Raw genomic sequence first — 12,648 nt, forward strand, 5'->3', positions numbered from 1 at the left:
GCCTTGATCCCCATTGCATTTTACCTCTGTGAAAAAGTAACCAGTTCCATTTCCAACCTACTCCTAACAACAATCGAAGTTCTTTGTGTCCGGCTCCTATGTAGACTGCTTTTCCTCTCCAAGCACCTTCAGTATGCATGAGGAAGAAATATATACCTCTCTTCAGTGGGACATTCCTACTTCAGAGACCTCTCAGAAGTGTCCATTGCCTAGCAAATGTTCAGGTAATAAATTCAAAATGCTTAGTAGAAAACTATAATTTTCTTTCTGTTTGTATACTGTGATAAAATCAAGTGTTTTTTCCTAATCTGAGATAACCTCCTTAGAGTATCCTAGTATGCCTGATACATTCATCAGCATGGAGGGGTAAGTGAAGAGCCCTAGGCTCAGGAATGTGATATATTTTCTCAATTTGCAAAAAGTAAACAAAATCATACCATTTAAATTATTTTAGCTTTTACATAAAACAGGCAGCAAATTATCTGAAAAATAGAAAGAAATGTTGAAGAACTAGGGGAAAATGTCTTCATGTTATGGTTTTAATATTTGATAATTGTTTCTACATCTTATGCTACTTTTTATTTTTACAACTCTACAACATCAAAATATTTTCAAATAGATAAGTTTTGTGTATTTTTATTGTTGTTTCTTTAGTTCATCAAATATTTGTCACACATAATACCATACAACAAATGATTGTATGGGCTTAAAAAACATTTTATTATATTTTCGCAAGTAATTTCATTGAATAGTCTTTAGTCCTGACTTGTTACAAATTAACTAATTGAAGCGAACTTTCCTATATCAGATCTCTAATATAGTAGTAGCATCAGAATATCTTTTGTCACATAAAGCACCATTTCAGGATTTCAGGGATGACCCAGAGTCATCTCAGGCAAAACATTATCAGGCCTTTCACAATATGTAAAGACAATTTTTTTATTAGTATGAATAAATGTAATAAGCCACATCACTCACTTTTTTCATGGAAAAGTTGTAAAATTAGCTAGAAATGTTTGTCCATTTTCTAAATTACTCATTAAAATTAAAAATACTTCATTGAATTATATTCAAGAGATTCTCAAAACAGGTAAGAGAGTCTTCATGTTAAGAATTCAAGGTTTTCTGGTTGGTATTAGTGAGAGTATTAAAAAAGACTAGATAGGTAAACAGACAGATGGAATTTATTTTAAAAATCACAATAGTATACATTAACATCAGAGAGAGGTGTTATTAAATCTATTGAATTTGGTATTTTCCAAGTCAGTTATACCCCATACTATTAGGTTCATCTGAGAGAATTTAATCAAATATTTTCTTAGAGTTTTAAATCTTTGTATTTCTCCAGTAGGAAGGACCAATCTTTTTTCCACTCATCCTGATATCATCTATACCTTGCAACTACTTTCTCTAACTTATGTCATTGTCTGATTTCACATTTAGGAACATGGTGCATTGTGACGATGATTTCCAGTATGGTCTGTGTGGGCCTGTTAGCAACATCCATTTTCTTGGGCATCAAGTGTAAGTATAAAAGCATATCTTCAGTGTTACCTCTTATTCTAAATAGGTTATGAACAGTGTGAATAGTTGTATTATCATTTTAAAAGTTTGCATGTATGAATAAGTAAAGAACAATTTAAGTATACATCAATGCTATAAAGGTAGTTAGACTTATATTAAAAGGGAGTTCACATGATGATATAAAAGAATATGGTAAAATTAATCACCCAAAAGAATGCAATTAATTTTTCTAGAACCACTGTATCATTGTAGAGATGTACTTATGTAATGTTTCCCATGAAAGCAGAAGGTTAACAATCCATTTATGGAGTGTAAATGATTTTTAGTTTTTTAAAGATAACCTACAAATTATATTCATATATGTATGGGCTCTCTGCATGTATACACAAGGATTTCAACAAATACAAACTAGAAGTTAGCCAGCATGACTTGAGTAGTCATTTCCATAGTGTGTGCAAACTTGTGTCTTCGCATCATCCTCTTGTATTTCTGGGTTTTCTTTAATGCTATATGTCAATTAAGTATTACTTTGACAACATTATAGTACAAACAGATAATACAAATATATTTTCACAAAGATAAGTTTTCTTCATGCTCTTTTGGTATATTTTCATTTTTTTCCAAGTCATCATTTGGCCACAGTATGCAGCATCATATATCCAGTAATTTTGTTTGGAAGATTTAGAAGAATTTCATTCCAATTTCCAAGGAAACAGCATTGTTCGGTCATTATTCCTAACTTGTTGAAGATTAATTACAATTCAAACACCAATAAAGGTCAAGTGTTTGTTTTTTATGTAGAGTTAAACTCCAAACAGAAGTCTCCTGCTCTCTTGTCTATTAACATATAATGCACTTAATGCCACGTTCTCCATCTATTACCATATAATGAACCCTATGCCATGCTCTCTGTCTATTACCATCTGATGCACCCCATATTATGTTCTATGTCTATTATCATCTGATGCACTCCCAGTCCATACAGAGTATAATAAGCAAAGCTGATATGACTTGAAATAGAGCTCATCCAGTAAAGTCCATCAGAATTTGAAAAGAATATCTCAAGTTTCTAAAGATTGTTATATTTAAATCACCATCTGTATCACGTTATTGATATTATAAAGTAAAGAATATTGGCTTTCTACTGCTACCTCTAGGTAGTGTCCAAACCAAAGTAGAAACAACAACAACAACAAAAAAGGAAAGAAATTCATTCTCCAAGTATATACAGAGTTCTTAGATCTAAGATTTAACAAGTTATTAATGAAAGTAAAAGTTGATGCGTTACACCTACTTCAACATAAAAATGGCTGAACATACAAGACCAGAGAAGGAAGTACTTGCAAGCCACATACTCAATGATATACTTGAGCCTAAAATTGATAAAACTCTTTGAAACCTCAACAATCAACCAAGTTATTCAGTTGTTGGATGGAAAAATGACATGACAGCACATTTCTCCAAAGAATTTAAATAAGTGTCAAGCAAGGATAAAAACAAGGTTTAATATCTTTAGCCATTAGGAAAACAGGCTAAAATCATAGTGAGGCACATTATATACAGTAGAGAGCTGATAGTTCAAACAGTGACCATAGTGATATGTTTGATGGGTCTGTGAAGCTGAATCCCTGATAGGACTAAACAGTGATACAGTCCCAGGAAGAACAAGGAACAGATTTCATTTCCTGAACTTTTTACCACCCAACAACTGCACCTTCAAATACTCATCTCAGAAAACCAGAAACTTTTGTTCACTAAAATCTGAACACACTTGTGTATGGCACCTCAATTTGTGAGACCTAAACAACAAAACAAGCAAGATAACCTTTGGAAAACGGTCAAACAAATGTGGTAACTAAGATCAAGGAAGTATTTTCAATAATAAAAATGTAATTAGTTATTAATTTATCCAACCATCAAGGAGATCATCCTGAGTGGGGAAAAGGACCTTAAAAATGTAATATCTTGTTTCTATAATACCATTGTAATGACAAAAGCACTGAATTAGAGCATGTAAAGGCATAAAAAGGCAATATGCTGGATCTACATGGTGATGGAGACATGCCATACTGCAGTGTTATCAATGTGGATATCCTAGTTGTGACACTGAAGTTCAGTTTTAAAGATGGTTCTAGTTAAAAAATGAAGACAGGATGCTTCTGTGGTGGATACAGCCATTATCTCAATTGTAAAGATGCTTGCCACATGGATGTATGCATGACAATGTATTTGGTTCCACCATTAAAATCATAGAGATGGCCCCTATTCTTGTGTGTATGTTTTGACATCTGCAACAACAGCCATCTATCTGGCCTCCCCACACTGAAGAGTTTAATATATCAACCTAGCTGAGAAACAGGTGAAGACTTGGGGCTTTAGCTTAGTGGTAAGGGCTCTTGCCTGGGGAACACAAAGTTCTAGGTTTTGTATCTACCAATGAAAACCAACAACAACAAAAATCTAGTGAACTAGAAGATAAAGTAGAAGAAATACCTACACTTTCAGAATGTGAAAAAGAATACAGCAAAATATAGAAACACAAGTAAAAGACAGTCATACAAAGAAGACTAGGCTATGTGCTGTGTTGTTTAATCTGGTCCACTTGGTTAGACTGAGACCAGGGAAGTGCTTCTGAATAGATCAACTGTGTGGGAGCTCTTTATATGAGAAGTAACATCACCTAGGATGAAGCATGGACAGAGAAGGACAGAGCTATCCAGTGTCAGCACTCTCTCCTCCTTTCTGGTTGTTGAGATGTAATCCACTCTGTCTCTCCATGTCCTTCTTTGTCAGTTCATTAGAAGTTCACTGGGAATTAAGTTTACTGTGCCACTTTTAAGTGGCAACTAAGAGAGTATGGTGGAAGCTACTCATTACATGACAATAGAACACTGCATAAACATCTGAGAATACACTGACATAATTCCTCATAGTTACAATGACAATAATTCCAAATAAGTCAAAATGTAGATGCACCACTATAGACATGAGATTATGGTTTCACATGTGAAACTAAAATTGCCAGGAGTCTTAGCATAATGATACTTATTTATAATTTTTAAATTATAATTTTAAATTTTTAAATTAGTACTGACTAATACTAAACCCATACTAGTATCATTGCTAACAACCCCACTGTTTCTTCCATCCTAACTCCTGCACCACAACAGATATTCCTTTTAGTCTTTTATGTAGAATATTCCACATAAAATTAAAATGACTGTGTTCCAAGAAGGGGCAAATAATTTTCAGCTATGTAAATGAATCACCATAAGTCAAGCCAAATGTCCAATGAAATGCACACAGTAACTTACAGCTTTACCAAAATCAATCTTTGAAAAAGGTGATATGTCAACAAATGTCTGTAGACACAGTGCTGGTTGATAATAGATACCCATAGGACCTAAGCAGCAGGCCTCAGCATGTTAGCTTATTGAAATTTAACAAGTTTAGTTTATTACACAATAAGAATGCAACTTAACAGCACTGAAGTAAAGATGGTGCCAGCAAAGCCTCTCATCAGAAGGATCCTGGATGGAGCCAGGAATAGTAATGACCCAGACCTATGTTCCAGAAATGAGGGGAGGAAGCAGGAGGATCAGAAGTAAAGTCATCCTTGGCTATGTGGTGAGTTTGACACCAGCCTGAGATACATGAGATGCTGTCTCAAGTTAATAGGGGAAAAAGGAGAGGGGACAGGGATCTGGATGGATAAAGCAGATATCTTTTCTTGTCTGTTTCCACTATGACACCATATTCTGTTGGTTCAGGAATCGCTTATGTTTGCACAGGATACTGTGGCATTAAGAAGCCCCAGAGTCTTGCTTGGAGGTTTTTATGTTTTGCTGATCATAAAGACAAAATTTTGCTGAGACTAAGCAACCTGCCTCAGCAGAAGGCATCTCTCAGGGTCTCATTAAAACAAAGGGCAAACCATCCAGCCTGCTATCAGTAAAAAATGCGGACACATTAGTTAGTCACATTCTGGCTGCCAAATATTCAGACCTCACAGTTACAAGCTACACCATTAACTAGGTTATATCACGCCTTGTGTGAACTTCAGATACACTACTCAGCCTGACTCTGGCACAAGGGAACAAAGGAAAGTACTAGAAAGCCAATGGAAACTGTGGTGTTTAAAAAGACTGTAATCACACATTTCACAGACAAGAAAATACATCCAACCTGTTTATATCTATGAAGAGATCTCAGAGAGAGAGAGAGAGAGAGAGAGCTGTAAATGCAGGTAACCTTGAAGCACTGTGTAAGATGGCATACATAGAGAATAACTTAGAAATCCTGAATGAAATTTAAATGTCCACAAACTTTTAATATAGTCGCTCATCTTTAAGGTAGCTTTCAAATGTGTAAAATTTGCTTCCCTGTTAGAATCAGTCAATGAGTGAGAGCTTTTTGTGTGCTTACAAGAATGAAGGCTAAAATATACTTAAGTAATAAAATCAAATGTTCACCATCCTATAAACAGTCTCCTACACTTTGCATATAAAGGCTGACCATAAGTTTTATATTGATTGATTTTTTTTAAAGTTAAAATATCTCTGGGGAAAAAAAACCTGTTAAAAGAACTTGTTAAATTTCTCTGTTCTTGGGGAGTGAGACTGGTTGAGTAATGGGAAGGGATGGCCATGACCACATTTTTGTTTTGTTTTGTTTTTTGTTGTGTGGAATTTGTAGCACTTGACTCTTGAATAATGTAAATTTTAAATAAAAAAAACCAAAGGCAGGTAAATTGCGCCCTCCTCCTCATTGATGTTTTCTTTTATCTGTGCTGGGGGATTGCTTTTATTATATATTTGATAAAGCATGCTCACCCTTCTTACAGTCTTCCAGGTGTCCTCTCTTGTCATGGAGCAGCAGGAAAGACTCATCCAACAGGACACAGCATTGCTGAACCTCACAGTGCTGCAGAGGAACCACACACTGCAATTGAAAAACTGCCAAGCCTTACTACAGAGATCTCTCCGTTCAGGTAACTGGCAAATGGTTGGTTTGCATTGCATGTCATATAGCCTGGGCTGGCCAGAACTCACCATGTCTGCTTTCTAATGTGTGACGCTCTTGCATCAGCATCCTGGGATGACAGTCACGAGACATCATGCTCAGCTAAGAATACATGAACTCAGTAGAGATCCAGATGTGTGCAGCAGCTGCGCAAAAGAAACAATTCCATGTAGCCTGTCCTCTATGGCTTATTAAGGTTTAGAGTGGGAGCTGAGACAAGTCTGGAAGACAGACAATAATGAGATGAAAAGGGAGAAGAGGTCCTTATCCAGGGATCTGGTAATAAGCCCTCATTCAACCTCAGGAAAGCAGGATTATAGGACCATTAACTACTGCTGTTCCCCCTTCAGTTGTAAACCTGCAATTATACAGGAACCTGACTAGAAATCTCATTCACAGAGAAAGGACTTGTACTGAACCCTGTGTGCAACCCTAGTGGCTCCTAGTTTGACTTTCTCAGATTGTCATTCCACCTGAGTCATCTCCAGAACCACCGGAGAGTCTCACTTCTCAAAATGCAAAGATTTCTTTAGAATGCTATGGGCTGTAAGTCCAGAGAACCAGCAGATTGGCATATAGGGCGGGCACGAGGACAAGTGCTTGTGGTTCTCTTTGAGAAGCCTGTACCCATCTTGCTATGTCTTATTTCATCAGCTCAGCCTTAGGGGAGCTGACAACCCTGCTTTCAGGTGACGCTTAGTTCCTCTCTTACCTCTAGATCTCATGCTTATTAAAGTCTATATTAAAGATTTGTTGAAAATCTCCTGCTCTGTTTCAATTTGTCTTGAAATCCTTTTCTGTGACAAGACTAAAAATAAATAAATAAATAAATAAATAAATAAATAAATAAATAAATAAATAAATCCCAATTTGGTGAGAGTTCAGGTTCCTAAAAGATTAGCTGACCGCTTCATGTTGCTGAAGGCTATTCCCTAGACACTCCAATCTTCTCTCACAAGCACAGACTCTTCTACTGGACCTGTTCCTTCTGATCTATCCACAGATGGTTCCACCACCCTGGACAGAAAGGAAACAGCCAACTCTCCTAAGACTGGACCAACTTCCCCATACCCATTTTCTTAGGTTTCCCAGACATACGCCGCCCCAAAGTCAGCAGGAAGTAGCTGAAGATCATGACAACCCTATTGCTGCTCCACCATCCACCTTTCTAATTTTTTCCTTTTATAATTAAACCAAAATGGAGGAATTATAGTGTTTTTTTTTTTCTAGGCTCTGCCCTACAGTTACCTGGCAACTGCCAAGTATGACAGACTTACTCTAAAAGGGGCTCCTTGGCCCAGTCTCTGCTCTCTCTTGCTCTCTTGCCTTCTTGCTTCTGCTCTGTCCTCTTGTCCCCTTGCCCCTCTCTTCTCAGTCTCCTCCCCTGACCTCTTCTCTTCTCTCTTCTCCTCTCCTCTCCTCTCCTCCCCTCCTCTCCCCTCCCCTCCCCTCCCCTCCCCTCCCCTCCCATCTTCTCCTCTCCTCTCTTCTCCTCTCCTCCCCTTTCCTCCTTTCTCCTCCCCTCCCCTTTCCTCTCTTCTCCTCTCTTCTCCTCCCTTCTCCTCCCCTCCTCTTTCCTCTCTTCTCCTCCTCTCTCCTCCCTCCTCCTCTCCTCCCTTCTCCTCTCCTCCTTTCTCCTCTCCTCCCTTTCCCTCTTCTCCCCTCCCTTTACCTCCTCTCCCTCCCCCTTCCCCCTTCTCTGTCTCTACTACTCTCTCAACTCCCCTCCCCATGCCCTGAATAAATTCTATTCTATACTATACTGCTGTGTGTCTTGTGGCTGGTTCCTCATGGGGAAGGGATGCCTCAACATGGGCCCGGTGAGACACACTCTTCCTCATACCTGACTGCACATCCCCCAAACATATTCCTTCTCTATTTACTTTTATATAACCCAACAGCTATAGCACTGAGCTCTCCCTGGCCCCTCCCAGCTGATAAATGTGACAAACTGGTTGCTCTGCAGTTCAGTGTCTTGTGCATTTTCCTGAGAAATATTGAAACAACTGACATCACTCATATGTTCAGCTAAATCAAGCTCAAATCAAAATCAAATGGGATGCATGTGATTCCTAGGCTAGGCTTTTAAGAAACAGCAATATACTTCATCTGGTCACTCAAACCTAGGCCTGTTTTCAGTTCTAGTACCAAACTGTGCAATAATTTGGCTCTTGCTTTAGACTCTTTCTGTAGATAATTAAGCATAAAAACTGATCTTGGAAATAAGACTATTTATTATAACGTACAAAAATTCTTTCTTGCTTTCTTCTAACAAGCTTATAGAGTTAATTCAGTTTTACCTTTTACAAATAGTTTTTAAAGCTAAAATTGTATTGTTTCCTGCTTCACAGTTTGTCAAATATTCAATGGTGACTTAATACTTATTTAAGAATATTAAAGTTTCACTAGAAGACCCCATTTGAGTTTTGAGCTGTGTAAAAAGAAAAAAAAAGTACCATTTTTTTTTTAAAAAAAAAATAAGGTTCATTTTTTAAGAGTATGCATGTGTGAGAGGGTATTTGTATGGATGCATGGACACATGAATGCAAATGCCAGATAAGGCCAAAGACATCCGATGCCCCTGTAGCTGGCTGTACGCTACCCAACATAAGTGCGAGGACCAAATGTTGGATCCTTTGCAAGAGCAATATGGGCTTTTAGTTTCTGAGTCATCTCTATAGTCCACATAGTTCATTCTAGTTGACCATTTAATTAAAAACAACCACACCAAAACATTTTGGACTCACTCTCGGCAGTGTTCTCATACATAACAAGTTGTTATAAGGCCCTGCTCTGAGCCATCAACACTGAATACAGCTGATAACCTGTTTTGGAGATCCAAATTAGCATTTGCTAATCCATTCTGTTCTCTAACCTTCCAAACACCATTTCAGCATTAATCCTGCTGTGACTTTCATGGTGCTCAGTATGCTGATTAGCACTGATTCCAAACACAGGCTACTGAAAAGTCTTAAAGGACTCACTCAGTATTTATCCTGGAAAACCACTTATGAAGGGTTTCCCACCCCACATGGAATATTGCTTTTTAGTAATCAATGTTCTATGAGTCTCTGTTTTCCTCCTTAAGACTATACTAGAAGCCCTCAGTCAAACCTGTGCTGTTTTGAATATATTCTTCCTCAAGAATATATTCTTGTAAAGACATGTCTTGTAAAGACATATATATTTTTAAAGACATGTTCTTTAAAAAGCATTACTATTAAGGTCTGATTCTTAGTTATTGTGAAGTACTGGAACGCTGTTTCTTTATATGTCCAGCTCACACCTACTTGTTTTCAAGCCATTCTTTTTGTGCATCAACTGTTCTTTCCTTTATACATGAAATATTTACTTACTTAAGCCTCAGAATTAAAACTTCAAAGCTTACTTTTCAGCCCATCCATGCCTCAGTGGAAGAAAAAAAAAAGATCAATTTTGGTATAGAAGGAAAGTTTTGGGTAAAGCCATCTCCACATTGAATTTAACTGAAACTAATTATTAGAGAGTTATTTTGGGTGGAAATTATATAATCTTATTGCACCAGATAAGTTATTTCTCCACAGGAGAATTCAAGCCCAATCAAAAATATGAATGCAGGTTTATTGGGAAGCTGCTCTCTGGCGAGTTCACTGGTCTCAAGGACTGAGGCCAGGAAAGTCAACACTGGGAGGGAGAGAGGGGAGAGGGAGAGAAAGTGTATGATCAGAGAGGAGGAGGAGAAGGAAGGAGGAGGAGAAGAGAGAGAAAGAATGAGAGAGGCAGAGACAGATAAAGACAGAGACAGACAGAGTTAGAGATCCTACATGGGAAGTGCAGTCCAGCCCCTGAGCTGGAAAGTTCAGGTTTGGGGGTGGGGTATGCCAGGTAGGGACTGAGGGATGCTGGGAGAATCTGAAAGCCAGGCCTGCTTTGGTATGTAAAATGTGAACTTCAGGGCCTTGTCCTGGATCTAGAACCCAACACTGAGCCTCAGAGAAGCTGGACAGATAGCATCTGCCTCATGGGTACCGCTTGGTAATTTTTAGGGAGTCAGGGTGCCAATTTCGTATATCAATGACAATTAAGAAAATGTTTATATTTTGAAGGTAGTGACTGCAGCCCACAGTTGCAGTGTCCACACAACTGGATTCAGAATGGAAAAAGTTGTTACTATGTCTTTCACCGCTGGAGCATGTGGAACAACAGTAAGATGAACTGTTTAAAGGAGGGCGATAGTCTCCTTCAAATAGACAGCAAAGAAGAAATGGTAAAGACTGTTATGTGAATTTATGTCATTTTGAAAATACCACATTACTCATTAAAATGAAGTACAGATTCTCATATGATAGAATTCCTTCATTTACCATAAAAGTGGTATATTTTTAGTATAAAAAATGTAAAGAGACAAAGTAGAGGCTCACATAATTTTTTTTCCCATTTAGTTGGAGAAGTGGAAATGAGGTTGGTTTTCCAGAAAGTAAGGAGCACAGATTGTTTATGGCTTAGTTAACCCAGAAGGGAGGAGCACAGATTGATTGTGCCTCAGGTAACCCAGGAGGGAGGGGGAAGGGGGTTACTGAGCTGTGACATACTCCCCATGTGACATATTCCCCATGTATATCCCAACTGTGGATGCTGTTAAATGTATTGCATTTGATGCTACAGGAAACAAAATAATCTATAATGCACAGGGAGAGATAGAAGTAATGAAAACTGAAGTCCCAATCTGCATGTATTGACTCACACATGTAAATCTAGTACACAGAGTACTGAGGCAGGGGGATCTTGAATTTGAGGTCTGTGTATGAAGATCCTGTCTCAAAAACAAACAAAATTACAAAGATTTAAACCTGAACTAGTGTCATGAAATGAATCAGCTTAGTACGAGTGAGCATTTGGTCATGAAGCATTAAGCTTACTAACCTAGCTCACCGGGATCCTGATTAAATAGACAGCACCATGTCTCTTGACAGAATTTTACCCTTAAGCAGAATCTCTGAAATGGAATTTATAATTAGCTGTTTCTCACTCCAACAAAATGGTCACTAGCTGAAATTTAGTTTTATAAGAAAAGGGGGAAATATTAAGAATATTCAGTAAACCAAGAAGCTTTAACCTACATTATTAGAATTGTTTAAAAATTATTTTTGCAAAGATTGCATGACAAAATAAAACATGTTTCATCTGACAAAATGTCCTCACAGTCAGTTATGGCTGGAATCTCCAAAACTTCATCTATTAAAGTATCATGGCGAGGAGAATGATCCACATGGTGAATGAAGTAGGCTTAGGTTTGCTTTTGATGGTGAAGGGCCAATATAAAACTTACTTTGCTTTAACATACTCTCTGACAGACTCTAAATCCATTAAAACATTAATTCAAGATGCATGTATTTACCATAGTATTTAACACAGTTATACAACAAAATACTATACTGACTATATAATAAAAGAATTGTGTGTGTGTGTGTGTGTGTGTGTGCATGTGTGATGTGTTTGTATGTGGTATATATGGTGTGTGCAGTGTATGTGGTATGGTGTGCCTGTGTGGCACATGGGTAACTGTGCATGTGGTGTGTGTCTGTGGTGGATGTGTGCATGTATTGTGTGGTATATGTGTGTGTGCATGCATGTGGTTTGTGTGTGTGTGTCCATGTATGGTGTGTGTGTATGTGTGTGTGTGTGTGTGTGGTATGTACTTTAATATCTCCTATTTTATTTCAACACTCAAGCTCTCACTAATTTCTGACTAGACAAAATTCAGACTTTATATTGCACAGGTATTTACTTTCTTCATTTACAGTTCGTATCTTTTGTTTTTGTTTTTGTTTTTTGTTTTAAATAGGAGTTTATCAGCAGCAGTATACGGAAGCTCAAAGGAGAAAGTGAATACTGGGTGGGAATGTTTCAAGATAGACTCAGTGGATCTTGGCTCTGGGAAGATGGTTCCTCTCCTCTCTCTGACTTGTAAGTCTATGAAGGAGACATAACAAGGAAAACCTAGGAATGTGAAGAAATTTTAAAAGTTTACTTTGTATCTTGTATTTCCTCAAGAAGACATAGAAACATGATATTTTTACAGGCTCCTGATTGGAATTATGATGAATATACTTAAGACTTGGT

At 37.6% G+C, this 12,648-nt stretch overlaps 1 protein-coding gene across 3 annotated transcripts in view; it reads left to right on the top strand.

Annotated features, from left to right (window-relative positions):
• The window catches only part of Clec9a (C-type lectin domain containing 9A), a 16,163-nt gene continuing 3,515 nt past the window's right edge, over positions 1 to 12,648 (top strand). Inside the window, exons 1-5 of one of the 3 annotated variants that reach the window (XM_052175002.1) lie at positions 1 to 224; positions 1,444 to 1,524; positions 6,368 to 6,514; positions 10,632 to 10,792; positions 12,371 to 12,492. In XM_052175002.1, the coding sequence (XP_052030962.1) occupies positions 134 to 224; positions 1,444 to 1,524; positions 6,368 to 6,514; positions 10,632 to 10,792; positions 12,371 to 12,492 (602 nt within the window). In that variant the 5' untranslated portion in view covers positions 1 to 133. The remainder of the gene's footprint in view (positions 225 to 1,443; positions 1,525 to 6,367; positions 6,515 to 10,631; positions 10,793 to 12,370; positions 12,493 to 12,648) is intronic. The other 2 variants (XM_052175001.1, XM_052175003.1) reach the window with 2 other exon arrangements.

The sequence above is a fragment of the Apodemus sylvaticus genome, chromosome 2 (genome assembly GCF_947179515.1).
Source record: "Apodemus sylvaticus chromosome 2, mApoSyl1.1, whole genome shotgun sequence".
Taxonomy (NCBI): Eukaryota; Metazoa; Chordata; class Mammalia; order Rodentia; family Muridae; genus Apodemus; species Apodemus sylvaticus.